At 45.7% G+C, this 17,829-nt stretch overlaps 1 protein-coding gene across 5 annotated transcripts in view; it reads right to left on the reverse strand.

The window, feature by feature from the left end:
- Positions 1 to 17,245, reverse strand: part of LOC306787454 (voltage-gated potassium channel KCNC1-like) — a gene marked incomplete at both ends in the record, with an annotated part of 82,775 nt that extends 65,530 nt beyond the window's left edge. For 3 of the 5 annotated variants that reach the window (XM_079282586.1, XM_079282585.1, XM_079282584.1), the window contains one exon: positions 16,691 to 17,233. In XM_079282586.1, the coding sequence (XP_079138712.1) occupies positions 16,691 to 17,233 (543 nt within the window). Of the gene's footprint in view, positions 1 to 16,690 lie in introns of all 5 variants that reach the window. The other 2 variants (XM_079282588.1, XM_079282587.1) reach the window with 1 other exon arrangement.
- Positions 17,246 to 17,829: the final 584 nt, after the last annotated feature.

Raw genomic sequence — 17,829 nt, forward strand, 5'->3', positions numbered from 1 at the left:
GGGTGCATTAACCAGCTGGCTTCCTTTTACTTGGTTCCTTACTTTTGCTTTCATTCCTTCCTACTTTATTTTTTTTACTTCTCTGTCTTCATTCCTTTGCTGTCTTTAGTCCTTCTTTCCTCTCCTTCTTCTCTCTTTCTTTCTTCTTGTTCAAATCCACACGTTGGCTACGTGATTACATTTTAAACATAGAAAGAACATAGTCGAATAAAATATAGGGTACAGTGTTAGAAGGAGATGCATACGCTGTGTGTGCGTGTGTGTGTGCGTGCGTGTGCGCGTACGCGCGTGTGTGTGTGTGTGTGTGTACAAGTCCCCTGAGTGATGTAAGAACAGCACAGGGCCTTAGGGATGAGGAGAATGAGAGCAGGATAATGGAATGTGATGGTATGCAGAGGGACTAAACCAAAGACAGAGAGAGTGCATTTACACATGAATGAGAGATTATGAGCCCGGATATCAGTTCCTGACATTATCATCATCATACAGAAACACCAGTTTGTTGTGTCCTGTTATGTTATGTCTGACCTTCCACTTTCTCCCTGACGTTTGTGTCACTCAGGCCTGCTCCACAGCACTGGTACACCTTCAGCGTCACATCTCACGGAGGTGAGGCATGCGAAACAGAAGGCAGTGCACTTAGTTCTGCTGAGTTCTCCTGTTCTCCCTGATGGCTGCAGTGCTCCACAATGCCATTCACATTTGTCCTTGCAGAAATGCTCCTCGTCCTCTCTCCTCCCTCTTCTTTCAGTCACAACTTAAAAAACATTTTTCCTCAGGAGCCGATACCAAACCACAGCTTAGAGGAGAGTCACATATTGGGTTCAGCAGTCTAGTTTTCCGCAGTGAAACGCACACTTGGGCTGAGGGAAGGTGACTGGCGTGAACATTCCACTGTCCGCACATAATCCCAACAGAAATATGTCCAAATATGTCTGTGTTTTTAGGATGGTCGTCCTGCTGCAGCGTTCTAAAAGAGGAGCAACGAATCCTGCACCCGATATGAACACCCTCAAACACTCTTAAAGCTGAAAGTCAGCACTTCAACATCACAGATAATATTTCATTTGGAGTCTACAGCAGCTGGCAACCTCCAGTTCGTAAAAGTCCAGCCAATGCGGAGGTGCCTTAAACCTGCATTCTCTCTACTGGCCACCAGGGGGCGACTCCTCTGGTCCAATTGTATGGAAGTCTATAAGAAAAAGACTGTACTTCTCACTGGATCTATTACCTCAGGAAACATTGTGAATGTGAGTTTGTGTTCTCAACAGCTTCAAGTCTTCTTCAAAATAGCATGATGATCATTTAGTTAAAGCAGACTGTGCTTTAGGGCGGGGCTACGCTGTACCCAGTATCTTCCTGCTATTTAAATGGTGCATTATTTATATGGTAAGATGCGCAGCAGCGTTTTCCTCATCTGTCATCTGTCATAGGTTATTGTTGCATTTGCTAATATGACATGCCGTCAAACGGAGTTGTTGATGGGACAGAGGATTGGGAGACGGCGGAGGTCCCTCCCTCCCATCACAACACAGCAACATGAATTCACCAGCCCAGTGCCTCCTCACCAGCAAACACAATATCGAAGACCATTCTAGGGCCATGTCAAATGGTTGGAAGCTGTGAAGCGTCTTCATGAAGTTGACATTCATATTCTAACGTTTGAATGCTGTCCAGCTTTTTTCATGTCTATTCATTCTGTTCAAACCTGGTATTTCTGCACAGTTATTATAAGACTAATAGATAATAGTATTAGTGTCATTATTTGTCAAATTACATTCTATTGGTGGCTGCATAGTAGTGATGTATCAGGGACCCCCCGACCAGCACCGCCTTACCCGCAAGAATATGCGTTAATCAACCACCCGAACCCGACCCAAGCTGCTGATACGAATCATTATAGAAGCACAATTGTAAGGACTGACGTCTGAGGCAAGAACAGAGAGAAGCGGACTCAAGCACCGCGGCTCATGATGCTTTTTTGTTTTAGAGAGAGAGAGAGAGAGAGAGAGAGAGAGACAGAGAGAGAGAGACAGAGACAGAGACAGAGAGACAGAGAGAGAGAGAGACAGAGAGGTGAAGACAAGGTGGGCTTTAATGTCGCCACTGCTTTTGTAGATTTTTATGAACTTAATCCAAATGCTGCTTTGTCGCTTTCTACCTCTAACCCGTCCTGTAAGCTCAGTAAGCCGAGGGACGCACGTTTCCAATGACTCCAGATCGTCCTAGACAGAGATGTAATCATTCTTAAAGACGTAACCAAAAAAGAGAAGAGGTTGGTTGTGGTCTTGTTTAGTAAAACGAAATGCTTCTGTTTCAAACTTTTCTTTTAATACATTTAAAGCAGTGGTTCTCAACTGGTCTGGCTGCGGGACCCACCATCACCCCTTAATGACAAGCCGGGACCCACGACCCAAAATGATATATAATTTTTGATACACATATATATATATATATATATATATATATATATATATATATATATATATATATGTATAATATTAATAAATAACGACTGGATTAAAAAATAAATAACGTAACAGATTCATTTTAGAAAAATTATTTTCACTGAATTGCCCTGCAACTTTAAATTCAGTTCATTCAGGGTGAAGTGAAAAAGCCACAATATTGTATTTTTCTCATCTTCTAAAAAGAGAAATTAGTGTTCACCTCTATGACAACTGTTCACCTCTATGACACCTCTATGATCACCTCTATGAGTCTGTCCAGTCAGAGTCTAATGACTCTGGTCTCTCTGGACATTTTCTCTTTTGGAGATCGTCCTATGATTTGACTTTCACAACCCACACCTCAACAGTCCTGCTCTGCTGTCTGTCTCCTCGTCTCTCCCCATGTGTCACGGTGTTTGTATCTCACTGAGTCAGGAAACTTGTCAGAATACTCATATTTGATTGGCTGAGCTTCATCACGTGATGTGATTCACAACGCATTGGTCGGTGTTTTTCCTGCACCGCTGAACAAGTGCCGTAAATGCTGGAAAAATTCTGCTGCATAAAAAAATGCCCTTCAAAATAAAATCACTTTTTTTTCTCTTCTTTTTTTTTGTCAGGCAAAGGCCCGCGACCCACTGAAAATGGGTCCGCGACCCACTTTTGGATCGCGACCCACCAGTTGAGAATCACTGATTTAAAGGACCTGCTCCTTTCCACACTAAAATATAAAACGCACACACTGTACATTCACGATCTGATTATGCGTGTGTTTGCAAAGCAGCGGTCAGCAACCTATTTCATCTCCATCATCAAAGAACACACACAAGCACATAACTCTTCCTCCACACACACACACGCACACACACACCCTCACTCACACTCACACACTCACACTCACACTCACTCACCCACACACTCACACACACCCTCACTCACACATACTCACACACACTCACGCACACACACACTCACACTCACTCACACACACTCTCTCACACTCACACACACACACACACACGCTCACACTCACTCACACACACACTCTCACACACACTCACACACACACACGCTCACACACTCACACACTCACACACACACACACACACACACACACTCACACAAACCTGCAGAGATTTCTTAGCATAAGACTGAAAGGGAAACATTAACGCAGATGAATTCATAGAACGCCAAATGGAACATCACATGACTTCAGCAGAGAAGGAAAAGGGGAAGACAGGGATGAATCGGGGGAATGTAAACTGTGAAGATGGAAGAGCAGGTTCCTTCATCTCCTTTCCCTTATAGAATTCTTAACTCCCCATGAAATAATCCCTCCTTACCTCCCTCTCTAATCGTCTACTCCTCTTTATATTCACCAATAGTCGTCCTAGCTCCCTCTCCTCTTTATGAACGGTGTGCTGCAGCATTGCACTGGTGTCATTCTGAGATTCTTTTCTCCTCTCACACTTTTCCCGCAGTATGCAGACAAACACAAATCCAGCCAATCAAGACTGTGGCACGAGAGACTTGAAGACATCAAACATAGACACACCCACAGGTGTGGGTCAAACTTAACTCCCAGATTAGTGACTGTGGAGGCGAGGGGGATGACCTGACCGTCGAAGGTGAGATGAGTTATGGAGGATGACTGAACCTGGTGTGGAGTGCCAACAAGGAGGGCTTCGGTTTTGCTACTGTTTAACTGGAGAAAGTTGTTGCTCATCCACGCCTTTATCTCCCCAAGACAGGAGGTGAGACATGACATGGCTGCAGAGGGGCTTGGGGCAGTTTTGATGTAGAGCTGCGTATCATCAGCATAACAGTGGAAAGACATCCTATGTCTGCTGATGACACGACCGAGGGGGAGCATGTAAATAATGAAGAGGATGGGGCCGAGGACCGACCCTTGCGGAACACCACAGGAGACGGGGAGCAGTCTGGACTTGTATCTTCCCAGTGACACATATTCAGTTCTGCCTGAAAGGTAGGACTGAAACCACTTGAGTGCAGAGTCTGATAGTTCAATGGTGGTATGGAGGCGCTGTAGGAGGATAGTGTGATCCACTGTGTCAAATGCAGCAGTCAGGTCCAGGAGCATGAGGACTGTGGGTGATCCTGCATCGGCTGTCATCAGCAGGTCATTCGTCACTCTGAGCAAAGCTGTTTCAGTGCTGTGGGCTGAACGAAATCCTGACTGAAATTTTTCAAACAAGTTGTTGTGTTTGAGGTGGTCCTGAAGTTGAGAAGCAACTACCTTCTCTAACACTTTGGACAGGAAGGCGAGGTTGGAGATAGGCCTGTAGTTGGCTAGAACCTCTGGGTCCAGGGTGGGCTTCTTGAGAAGGGGACGGATGACAGCAACCTTGAGTGCAGGGAGCTGGACATCAGAGAGTGAATGTTGTTTACCTTGGATCTGAAAGAGTCAATGAAGCTGTTGCATTGTGCCTCTGTAGCCTCAGTTGAAGAGGATGGTTGTGGTTTCAGGAGATGGTTTATGGTTGAAAAAAGCTGTTTCGAGTTGCCACGGTTTTTATTGATTAAGCTGGAATAGTACTGTGAGCGAGCATCTTTAAGGGATTTGGAGTAGGCGCTTTGATGCTCACGGAAAGCCTGTTTGTGGACAGTGAGCCCAGAGTGTCTGCAGCGTCGTTCCAGAACACGCCCATCTGTTTTTATTTTCCGCAGCTCATGTGTGAACCATGGAGCGGAGCGTGAGAAAATTACCTCACGTGACTTGACAGGGGCATGGAGATCAAAAACACTGCTCAGGGATGTATTATAGTCTTCCACTAATTCTCCGGGTCCCCAGCACCAAGCTCCGCACCATGGGCGACCGGGCCTTTGGCTCGGCAGCTCCACGCCTATGGACCAGATCCCTGACCACCTAAGGGCAACACAGATCCTGGTCTCTTTAAGACCGGCCTAAAAACCTTTTTATTCAGGAAAGCCTTTCTGACCTAAGTCACTGTCAGTTATTTCTTTTGTGTTTCCGTTCATTCACTGGTTTTTATTTTATTATAGTTTTTTTTTATGTTTTAACTATGCTTTTTACCATGTTTTACTATGTACTGGCTCTGTGGCACTCTGAGATTTAAAAAAAAAAAATGAAAAGTGCGTTACAAATAAAATACATTATTATTATTATTAGAAGAGGCTTCACAGAAATCATCGTATTATCAGTGCACGAGGACTAACTGAGCATGACTGTATGTGTGTGTGCGTGTGTGTGTGTGTGTGTATGTGTGTGTGTGTGTGTGTGTGCGATATGGCAGACTGCAGTAATGTCAGACAGTAAGACAGTAAGAGGGTAACATGGATAAAACTAAATTGCTCTTAACTAAATCTAACCCCACTGTGTGGCTCAGAGGGGGATAGTTATGTCAAGATGTTTTAGCCTCAATATCAGTGAGTGACTTTCAACAAATAGAACAAAACAAGTTTCTAAAATGCATTACCCACGCCAGCTTTAAATGGACAAAATCAAAGATTCATATTCTTGCTCTTATCTGTAGTAATATTTATCAGTGTGGCCAGTGTGTACAAGCTTTATTTTAATGTCGGTTCCCAAGGGGTGGCAGCAGTGCTTTAAACAATCAGCCTGAGGAGGAATTGTTAGGAAACTCCTAAGACTACACCGATTAAATCCAGTTTACACAGCTTCTCATTGAACACAATGACGATATCTGAACTCTCTTTGTATCTTCATGTAAAAAATAATAATAATTCAGTGTCACAAAAATGTGTGCGTGTTTCTAGAAGTCAACGCCAACTGGATCTGGGTCAATCATTTGACATGAATGCATTGATCATGCTTTTATTGGCACCCACAGTATGAGTGTGGATTGGAGAGAGAACCGTCTACTTTAAATGGGACCATGACTTACTCCATGAACATCATGCTGTATTGAAGAAAACTAACGATTGAGACCATAAACTCATGTTTACAATGTTTACTGAGGAAATAAATCAAGAGAGAAGTAGAGTCATTTTATCATAGACTTCTATACAACCAGAGGAGTCGCCCCTGGTGGACACTAGAGAGAATGCAGCTCTAAGGCTCTTCAGCATTGGATTCACTTTGCAGAACCGGAGGTTGCAGCTTTATTCCATGTTGCACGCAGCTCATCACACTTGCTTATGGTAAATGGTAAATGGTAAATGGACTTGTACTTGCATCGCGTCTTTCTAGTCTTCCGACCACTCAGAGCGCTTTAACACTACATGTCATCATTCACCCATTCTGATGGCAGGGGCTGCCATGCAAGGTGCCACCTGCCCATCAGGACTCACTAACCATTCACACACATTCATACACAAATGATTTGGCAATATGGCGTAATGAGTGTTGCACAAGGACAAATCGACATGGACTGGAGAAGTTACAGAGAACAATATGTTGCAGTCTTCATCTTGGTGCACCGACTATTAAAAGGAGACAAAAGGTGAGGAACCAATTCTATAGATTTGAACACATTCTAGCTGTTGAAGTGATAAAGTCAAGATAAAGTGAGGTAAATGTATATCAACACATACAAAATAAAAATAACAGGTGTAGACTTCAGTGGTAAGTAATAAAAACACAAGTAGTGTGCAGTACAATCATATAGTTATACAAATAATTAAGGTAACTTTGTAATATATCATAACACACTAGGAAACTGCATAGCCAGGCTAACTGAGAAAAAAATGGACCAATTGTAAAACAACAATGACATCACATTTCCGCCATGTAATATTTGCAGTCTGTGTGAAAGTAAGTAAAAATACTAGAGGCCTTGTAAAGGCCTAGAGGTTGACACAGGGCCATCTGATTAATGTAGAGGCTGCTTGCCGCTCTCATAATTCAGTTAACACCATGCTTTCACTTGCATATTATTTCAACTGATTTAGAATAAATCACAGTATCACAGTGAGACTCGGGGCTCTGGGGCTCCTGGGGGTCTGGGTGTGATCCTGCTCCATCAAAGTCATGTGACGTGATGATGGAAGCTACAAAAAACTGCTTCTTTCAACAAGCTGCGTTTCATTTCCAAAAGGGTCTTTTCATAACGTCAGCGCTGGACAACGTCTGCTTCAGCAGCTGCTTCACTATCGGAAAGTGCCAACAAACCTGCACAAAACAAGTGCTCCTAAACCAAAAATGAAAATTGCATTCTGTAGTCGACTCAGCACTCCCTAACTTCCAGCGATGCTTTCCGTTTCTGTGTCAGACGTCGGTGCCAGCGACCCACATTACCCACTTCAGCACTGGACAGCACCACAAGGGAACAAACAGCACGTGTAGAGCTTTTCATTTTTCAGCAGACAGGGCCGTCAGCTGACATCTACACCCTGCACCGGCTCGCTCAGGGTCCGGCACACTGGCAGGATTCATGCACTGCCAGCGCTCATCCAGGTTCCTCTGACACCCGACGGGAATCAAACACTTCTGCACAGAACCAACCATATAGTGGATATTTTGAGCAATTGTATTGTTACAACAATCTGAAGAACAGCAATCTTTTCTTCAATTCAATTACATTTTCCAAGCTCAAAGTGAGGTGCTACCATCCCCATCATGTGCACACGCATGCACGTGGGTCGTGAATAGTCAATGTGCTAAACTGTGGCCAAATACTTACACAGATAGTCTGTGGTGTCAAGAATGCCAATCACTGGATATTTAGCATTTATCTGTAATATGTGTCCCTAAAGTGCAGTGAAGGAGCACATCACACAACATGCGTAACGTTTGAGACGAGAACACGACATCAGTCTCGTCATTGATGAATGCAAAGAGAAGATACAAATGACTCTCTCCACAAAAATATGTTTCAATGCACGCAAAACACAAATGAAATGTCTTTTTTTGTGAATGTTGATCTTGTTTTAGATTAATTACATATTTTTCGATAAGTACACAAGTCAAGCCAGTCGTATGTCGACTCCACTTTCAACCAATCACATGAGCGTGCCCCCCCCCCCCCGACAAGGCACACAACTAAACAAAAAGATGACGTTTTTATGACTTGATCAAAATACGTTTTCTATTCTTTTTTATTTATTCATATTTTTTTAAGTTTTTTCTCAGGCTGCCTTACCCTAACCCAACACTGACCCAACACTGACCCAACACTGACCCAACTCTAACCCAACACTGACCCAACACTGACCCAACACTGACCCAACTCTGACCCAACACTGACCCAACTCTGACCCAACACTGACCCAACTCTGACCCAACACTGACCCAACACTGACCCAACACTGACCCAACTCTAACCCAACACTGACCCAACACTGACCCAACTCTAACCCAACACTGATCCAACACTAACCCAACACTGACCCAACACTGACCCAACTCTGACCCAACACTAACCCAACACTAACCCAACACTGACCCAACTCTGACCCAACTCTGACCCAACTCTGACCCAACTCTGACCCAACACTGACCCAACTCTGACCCAACACTGACCCAACTCTGACCCAACTCTAACCTAACACTGACCCAACACTGACCCAACACTGATCCAACTCTAACCCAACACTGACCCAACACACTCTGACCCAACACTGACCCAACACTGACCCAACACTGACCCAACTCTGACCCAACACTGACCCAACTCTAACCCAACACTGACCCAACACTGACCCAACACTGACCCAACACTGACCCAACTCTAACCCAACACTGACCCAACTCTAACCCAACACTGACCCAACACTGACCCAACACTAACCCAACACTGACCCAACTCTAACCCAACACTGTGTGTGTGTGTGTGTGTGTCCAGGCATGTGCATGTGGCTGATGTAGCCTTTGTGTTTCTGGGAGTTGTTGTTCGCTAACGGGAGCCTAAAGCGGAGCATATGGTGTTATTGGCTGTTAGAGAGATTGGAGGATGCAGCTTAGCGCACGTTAACAGATGTTGCTGATAGCAACTGTTCCTTCGATTTTTTTGGACTTCGTGGTGCCACAATAACTCATAAAGAGGAGGTTGTATAATGGGTGTACCAAGCATTTGACTCTAGCACCACGGAACGCTGTTTGTATCCTTTTCTTTTTAGTCACAAGCTTGATCTGCCCTCAACCTTAACCGAGTAGCATCAGCTGCTTGAATGTTGTGTTTAAAACCACAACCGACAAATATTACTCATTGTGCTTTTAACCATCACTCCCCCCTTTGGAAGAAGACCAATCTTCCCTGGACTTTAGCCAGACTATCTGTCTGAATGAACACCATCGCTCTGGTGAAAGAATCATTCGTTTACTGTTCCTCCTTGAAAAAGATTCTGATGGCAGAACATGAGTTCTGTCCTAACGTTGGCTCACGTGTTATCACTTGTATCCAAAGTGGTGATCTTCTTCCTCTGTGCCATGGAGCTCAATTGTTACGACTGAAACTATTAAAAACACATCAATGAGCTTTACTCATGTTCCTTCATTACCATGAAAACGTACATACAAGTTTATTTTGACTTGATCCCGCCTTCACTGTCCTGCTGCCCCAAACACTCACAGCACCAGATGTGGATTCATCCACCACTGAAAGTAGTTCCCAACATATGCACTTGTTCCTCCTGTTTCAGTACTTGTCTAAAAACTGCAACAGACAGTTGTGCTGGGAAATTACTGAGCCTTTTTTTTGCTAAATGAAACTATACTTTTGTTACACGTCTTTAAAAATGTATGCATTCAGTTGAGCCCACGGAGTCAGTATTGTACTGAACGTATTGCACGGGTACATACTTTATTGGTTTTGGTCTTTCAATAGGATTTGTTAACAGTGCTAAAATACAAAAAATGAAGAAGATTATTTGGAGATGCCGTACTGAGCATTTGGGAACTGTTGTCAGGAAGCCTTCATGTTGCAATCTGAGCAGCTTCTTATGGTTTTCTTGCAGCCATGTCCAGTCTTTAGAGTAAACACAAGCACCACAACAGTGAAGAGGGAAGGTGTTCAAATCAAGCCAGTAAGGTAGAAGGAGATCAGCTGCATTTCTTACCTCCCTCACACACACACACACACACACACACACACACACACACACACACACACACACAGACGCCGCACAGCACGTCACAGCAGATCATTCTGCAGTAATCTGCTGTATGTGTTGAGGGCTAGGGGCTCACTGCACATGCTATTTCTACGCTCAATTACCCACTTTTGTGCAAGTGTTTGTGTCTCTGCATTTAGCCAATGTGTGTTTGTGTGTGTGTGTGTGTGTGTGTGTGTGTGTGTGTGTGTGTGTGTGTGTGTGTGTGTGTGTGTGTGTGTGTGTGTGTGTGTGTGTGTGTGTGTTGTTGACCCCCTGTGAGGCAAGAGGACAGTGGAGATCACTCGGAGGTTAAACGTTTTATTTCTTGACATGTCATCAAATATAGTAGTGTCCCTCTTTCTCTCTCTGCACCCTCTCCTCTTACATTCATGCTCTCTCTCTCTCTCTCTCTCTCGCTCTCTCTCTCTCCTACGATGGGCAACACAGAGAAAGAAAGCTCTGTCGCAGCATTATCCTGAAAAGCACAGAGGGGGAAGGGGGACCCTGGTGGATATATTGCCTATAGCAGAAAAACCACTAGAGAGGGGGGGGGGGGGAGAGATGCTGAATGCTTTGAAATGAAAGGAAACAGGAGGAAAGATGCCGAAAAAATGTCGGGAGAGAAAACCGTGTGAAAAAAAAGTGTGTGTCATTAAATCCCATCATCTGGTCGTCCTAGTTTTGCTGCAGAGAGGATTGAGGTCTGCGCTGCGCTGCATGCTGAAGGTCAGCACGCTACCCGCTCCATCAGTAACACTGAGGCACTGTTTCTGGGCGGTCGGGTAAATAAACGGGGGCCAGCTTCCACCCACTGACCACCTGCCTCACCTCAGCTCTTAAAGGAACAGATCTATGTTGGGTCATCAACGTTGCTTTTCTTCTTCTTTTTCCGTCAGATGCAAATATGTCAATCTCAAGTGTGTGTGTTATTCAAGGAATGGTTAGCCTAGCTTAGCATTAAGACAGGAAGCAGGAATACACTTAATGCAGGTAAATACACATTTTAATTGGTATTTAAAGGATGCTATTTAACACTATTTATTGTATAAGTGGATAGTGTAACAAAATCACGATTGATCTGGTCGGTTTGGTCAAGTTTGCATCTGTGTTCACCAATTTGAGGCGTCAGCTGGAGAATGCAACCATTCCATCAGTATCTTCTCCTTATTGCTTTGGAGTAACAGAGTAGTATTTACGTACTCAAATTGTTCATCTCTTACTTTTCGTTTGCCTTACATTTAGCGTAGAACTTAACCATTTAACCATTTCTTATAGCGAACTATGTCAACTATCTATCTCATACTTTTACATTCTATTGCAACTGTGCCTTCATTACTTTAAGTTGGCTATTTCAAGTGTTTTGCAAATTACTCTTATCCAATATTAATTTTTTTAACTATTCATTTAGTAAACTACAATGTCTCTGCTGTCTTGCTACACGTGGCAACATGGTCACACCTGTGTGGATTGGTTGGAGGTGTGTACTGTGTAGTCAGCATATCATAGCTGGTCAACATAGACGAATACAACGGTTCATAATTATCTCTATACCAAAATATTATTTTGATGTCAATTTTCCTACGAAAGACCAGCAACTTGAGCAGTTGGTGCGCCTGTGCAAGCCCCTGCAGTATTTTATCATAACTGTAACATACAGTTAACTATTCATCCTTTGCATGTATTAAAGGTGCATGCCGTAGTGCTGCATGAATAATGGATCCGCTTCATACAGTATTTTATGTGAGGAGGTGGAAATACGCTTTGCTAAGTTCAGTGTTTTTGAATGCAAATGTTGTTCATTGTTGTCTTACAGAGTCAGCTGTAAAAGAGATTGACAACAAATAATAAACTCCAGCAACACTGTATTGTATATGAATTCTTGTGTTTTCTACCTTTTTGTTTAGTTGTGGGGAATCACATGATAAAGTAGATTTTATTACCCTTTGTAAATAAATGGTAGCATGCTGGTTTATACTGTAACGATAAAATACTGTTCAAATAAATTACAGTAGCTTAACTGCAGGATTAAGTACTACGCTCCGGCCATGACAGCACAGACAGTATAATGAGGAACAAAAATAACTGGCGTGTGCAACAGAATGAGGTCAAAATGACATTAGTGCTGCCGCAATTGGCCGCGTGTGGCAGAAGAAACAGTAAGCGTGTGTAAGTGGAGGTGGAGGTGTGTGTTGCTACTGTGTTGGTGTTTTGTTTCCCTCCTTCAGGGGCTGGGAATTTCCATCGCACCCCGCCATGTGAAGGGAGGAGAGAGAGAGAGAGAGAGAGAGAGACAGAGAGAGAGAGAGACAGAGAGAGAGAGAGAGAGACAGAGAGAGAGAGAGAGAGAGAGAGAGAGAGAGAGAGAGAGAGAGAGAGAAGGGAGGCATGCGTGTGTGGGAAGGTTCTGCTTACAAAGGAACACCATTCAGCTGAGACATCCACCTGAATGAGGCTTGCCGAGACACACGGCCCGATCAATAAACGGAAATGAGCGTCCCATGCCCAGCTCAGCAGAAAAGGGGAAAAATAGGGGCAACAAAAACATTGGGCTGGTGCAGAAAGTGACCCCCATGCTGCTCTTCTTCTTCTTCTTCTCTTTCCCCTACTGCTTCCTACTCTGAATTCATCTCAACACACATGCACACACACACACACACACACACACACACACACACACACACATACACCACAACTAAAAACACCTCTCATCCTGTCACCCCCTCCTCTCTCTGTCTCTCTCCCTCCTTCTCTGCAGCAGACTAGAGCGCAGTCAGCTACTGTGGGGACTGCAGTGTTACGCTATAGCACAAGCGGAGAGCTGGAGAGAACCAGAGGGGGGGGGGGGTCTGAATAGCGATAATAAGCAATCCAGCACTCAGCTCTGAAATCGCGGTAATGAAGCAGCACGAGCTGACCGTGGTGACGACGGAGTGAAGAGGAAAGATGGGGGGGGGGGAGAAGAGGACGGGAGAGAAAAAAAGCAAGAGATGGAAACACCGTGCTAATGAATGGACGCACGGAATTGAACCTACGATTCATTTTCTTTTCCTTCTACCAGCCGACATGTTCCCCAGCGGACGCACCAATCAGAAGGATCGACCTCATCAGCTAAAAGCGAGCCGACCGCCTCACCTCAGCCTTCCTGAGCGCGAGGCTGCTGCTGGCTGCCCCCTCCCCCAACCGATCTTCATGTCCCTGTGCTGGCACTGAACACTATTGACTGCAACACTTTCAAAGTCACCTCAGCTGTCATACTGATGCCCCCCCCCCCAAACACACACACACACCATAACACCACCCCAGCATTTAATGTCTGTTTTTGTTTTTTCACAGTCACCCCCGTTTGGTTCTTCCATCGCTTGTTCGGCTGCCATTTAAATTTTCTGACTTGTCAAATTGTAGGTGTGAGAGAAAGCTGCACAGGGCAAGACTCTTCAAGGAGACGCAGCCGCAGGACACGAGCGCCCGTCCTGCATGCTGCAGGTTCACACTCCAAACTCCTCTTGCAATAGTGTGTGCTGTGAACCAGTGGTTCTCATGCTGGAGTCCTGCATCCCAGCTGACATGCCACAGAACTCCCGACACCCCCATTGCTGCATGGGCCCTACGGGGAACTTTACTGAAGTACTTGAGTTAATAACATGCTGGGATATCTACAAATTACGGCGCATTATTATTCGTAGGTAAATGCTACGAATGCTGGACGAGAGCAGAATGTGTTTTGCTTAACATGGTTGCTACTTTGCTAATGTTCTGGCAGTGCGTGCAGATGAGCGGCGGCCGGCCGGCCTCCCTCTACAACACCAGCACCCCGGCGCTCCGATCGTCCGCCGGCAAAACTGCACTGCAGTGACACAGAGTCTGCAAGGTTTCCATCGAATGAATCAGAGAAACAGATTGCGGGTACGGTTCATCAAAATGCAAAGTAAAGTGTTGTGTTGCGCCCCTGCATGGAATTCAGACACGTTACACATCCACACACGTGCTTACTTTCCACCTTGGTACTTAAAGGGCAAACTACTTCCTGCACTAACACGATGGGCATTGGACCGTTGGCATTGGGCACAAATTGCGACGTGCGGAATCATTTAAGTTGGGCATCATTTTTTGGGGATAATGGGATGGAACGTGTTTCTCAAGACCACATGTTCTTATACTTGTACAGTGGGCAAACGGTGTGTGTGTGTGTGTGTGTGTTTCCACCTCACAGAGACTAAGTCAATCGTCCTCCTGCATGCTGGGCTGTACGCTTACAGTCGATTAGCTGACTAATCATTTGGTCTCTTTGGTTTCTGAAGTCTTTTTGAAGCTTTTCTCGTGCTTTTTTTCCAAGAAACTGACGGTAAACAAAAGATTTAAAGTGGCTCTTTTGTGTGATTTTTTTTGTGGAGAAATCCAGTTCTACAGATCTGTCGAGTAAATCAGCGAATCGATTAGTGGGCAAAATTGTATAAGTGTTAGTCGACGACTCATTTCTTTGGTCGAGGACAGCCCTGTCTAATATGCTGTCTCTGTGCGTATGTCCAGAGAAAACAGCTCCCATTGACACTGACCCGGGTCAGCAGCACCGGCCTCTGTTTCTACAGATGGCCATAGATTAAGCAGGGGAAAGAAGAGGGACACGCAGGGTGAGAGGTGGAGGACGGACCGCACAGGTGGAGCAATATACTGGAATTTCAATTCCTGTATACAAGTTTTAACCAATATACACTTTTCTTACAAAAGCAATGTTTGAGTCAAGCCTGATGCAAATAATGATCCAGTCACTTCCACACAGTGAGGCACACAGCGTATTAATCAAACGCTGGTATCGGATCGGTACTCGGTATCGCCGATACCAGAGACCAGGTATCGGTATCGGGACTGAAACAGTTGGGAATCGGTGCATCTACATGGAAGCCTGGATTTGGCCTGATCCTGAGCAAGTCATCGCCATTGGTGGATCTGACTCCATCCCCCATCACCCGTGTTCTACCCCTGAACCCCTGCGTCATCACACGCTGCGACTCCACCAACTCTGCACCAACGTTCCCCCTCCACGTCGCACGTTTTAAATAATAGGAGAAGCCAAGGGTGTGCATCGGCTACCCTTCAACCGTCGGATTAACACCAACCACCAGTTAATCGCAGTAAAGTGACACACTAACAGCAATACACCACCCTGACCCTTACCCTCCACTGTACTACATGAAGGGTACACTATGTCCTGCATTTCTACTGGACCTCTTTCTGTTTTAGGAGCCATAAAGGATTCACCATCTGTACTGTAGCAGTGCAGCTCATGCCAGATTCAAACCAGCTCTACATATGTTAACTAATGCATCAGTGAGATGTGATTCGTTCATGTCGTTCTCCAGTCGACACTAATGGGATGCGTGCTCACCAGAAAAGTAAAGCAACCAACTGGCAAATGCTGGAGGCAGAGCAGTGTTTTGTGGCGCAACAGTGTTTGCACCATTATCTACTCAAACAAACGCATCCAGACACTCAGGCACTGGTAACCTTCACACACTCATGAGTAGAGGAGTAACACACACACACGCACGTGCACAAACCACCAGCATGCTATCGGATGCAGTGTGAGGCAGACGCTTTAGTTTTGTTTCATCTATATGTGAGAAAGAGCAGACACATGGAGGCAGGTCTACCCACCAACCTTTGGATTTATGTGATTAAGTCGATTATTGGACCACATGTGGACTGATGGTGCAGAGAACTGGACCCCAAATCAGGGTATTTAAACCATGTTAAATATGTGCCAGTATTTTGCAGGAGAAATCATTTGGCACACACACATGTAGACACTGGATGGAGAGAGAGACAGAGAGAAGGCTGGACTGATGCGCACTGACGCATCAGCGGTGGTCAAACCTTCATACGATGATATCAATGGGAGATTAAATAGAAAGAGCAGCGGAGGGGGTACCTCCGCGGAGCAGAGGAGAGGAGAGGAGGGGAGGTGAGACATGTGAGAGGAAGGGAAAAAACACTGCAGTGAATTTGACATCCCCCCCATCCCTCCAAAACACTATTAGAGAGTCACTTTACGCGCAACAATGCGCAGTGGCCAAAAACTGTGCCGCATGCGAGCGCAGCGCAAAGAAAGGAAAAATAAAGAAGGAGCGAAGTCTTTTAACAGTAAAGGCACGGAGAACGGGAAAGTGAGGGGGGTGGGGAACAGAACGGACACTTGTCCGAACACTCACCCGCGCGTATTTGGAGGAGTACGGGTCCTCGAACAGCGCCCACATGTAGGGCCGCCACACTTCCCACCTCGTCGACCTGCGGCCGTCCTCCTGCATGCACAGCCGCTTAAGGTCGCCGTCCGCCCCGCCGGTGAGCGCCGGGTCGTCCTCCGGCGCGTCCGGCTCGGGGGTCTCGAAGCTGTCCAGGGCTTCCTCGGCGTCGCGGTGCTGCCGGTAGTTCATCCAGCAGCACGCCTCCACGTCCGTCTCGTCGATGCCCCAGAAGGCGAGCTCGTCCTCGAAGAGCGGCCCGCACACATCATTGGGGCAGTGGAGCTTGCCGGTGCGGTAGTAGTTGAGGATGAAGGCGAAGGTGGCCGGGTGGCGGTCGAAGAAGAACTCGTCGGACTTGGGGTCGTAGTCGAAGTTGCTGAAGGCGTCGGGTTCGGTCAGCCAAGACAAGCGCGTGCCCGGCAGCGTCTTTAGGGTGCTCCGGTAGGTCTCATGTCGGATCCCGCCGCAGTTGATCACGATCTTCTCGCTATCTGACGCCGAGCAAGTCATGACTGCGCTGGAGCATGCTTCGGTCGGCGCGCCCGACTGCTGCTGCTGCTGCGGCTACTGCCCTTCTCCATCCACCGCCTGGTCTCTCGCTCGGTAGGCTGCTGTTATACCGTCCCGGCAAGAAGTCACAGGGCCAACTGAGAGGAGGAGGAGAGGAGATGAAGGAGGAGTCTGCGCGCGTGTGTGAGAGAGAGAGAGAGAGAGAGAGAGAGAGAGAGAGAGAGAGAGAGAGAGAGAGAGAGAGAGAGAGAGAGAGAGAGAGAGAGAGAGAGAGAGAGAGAGAGAATATGTGGGATGCGGATTTTATGAATCAATAGATTTACGCGCTGAATCACTGACTGCCCGATTGACTGACTGATTTAATTCATATTACTCATTAGATGTTATTATCATTATCAGGTCAAAACTGCCGTTGCAGCCCAACAAATCTATTCACAGTCTGCACACTACAGTGGAATCTGCTGCATCCTTAGATTGAACTGACAAATAAATAACATTCCGTGAACTGGGAAGCAGAGAGAGGGACAGAAACGATGAGGTTAGTTTCTGTCAGTAAATGCTCAACTACAGAAAATAACGGCAAACTGCATTGTTGA

This window comes from Melanostigma gelatinosum (genome assembly GCF_949748355.1).
Source record: "Melanostigma gelatinosum genome assembly, chromosome: 13".
NCBI lineage: Eukaryota > Metazoa > Chordata > Actinopteri > Perciformes > Zoarcidae > Melanostigma > Melanostigma gelatinosum.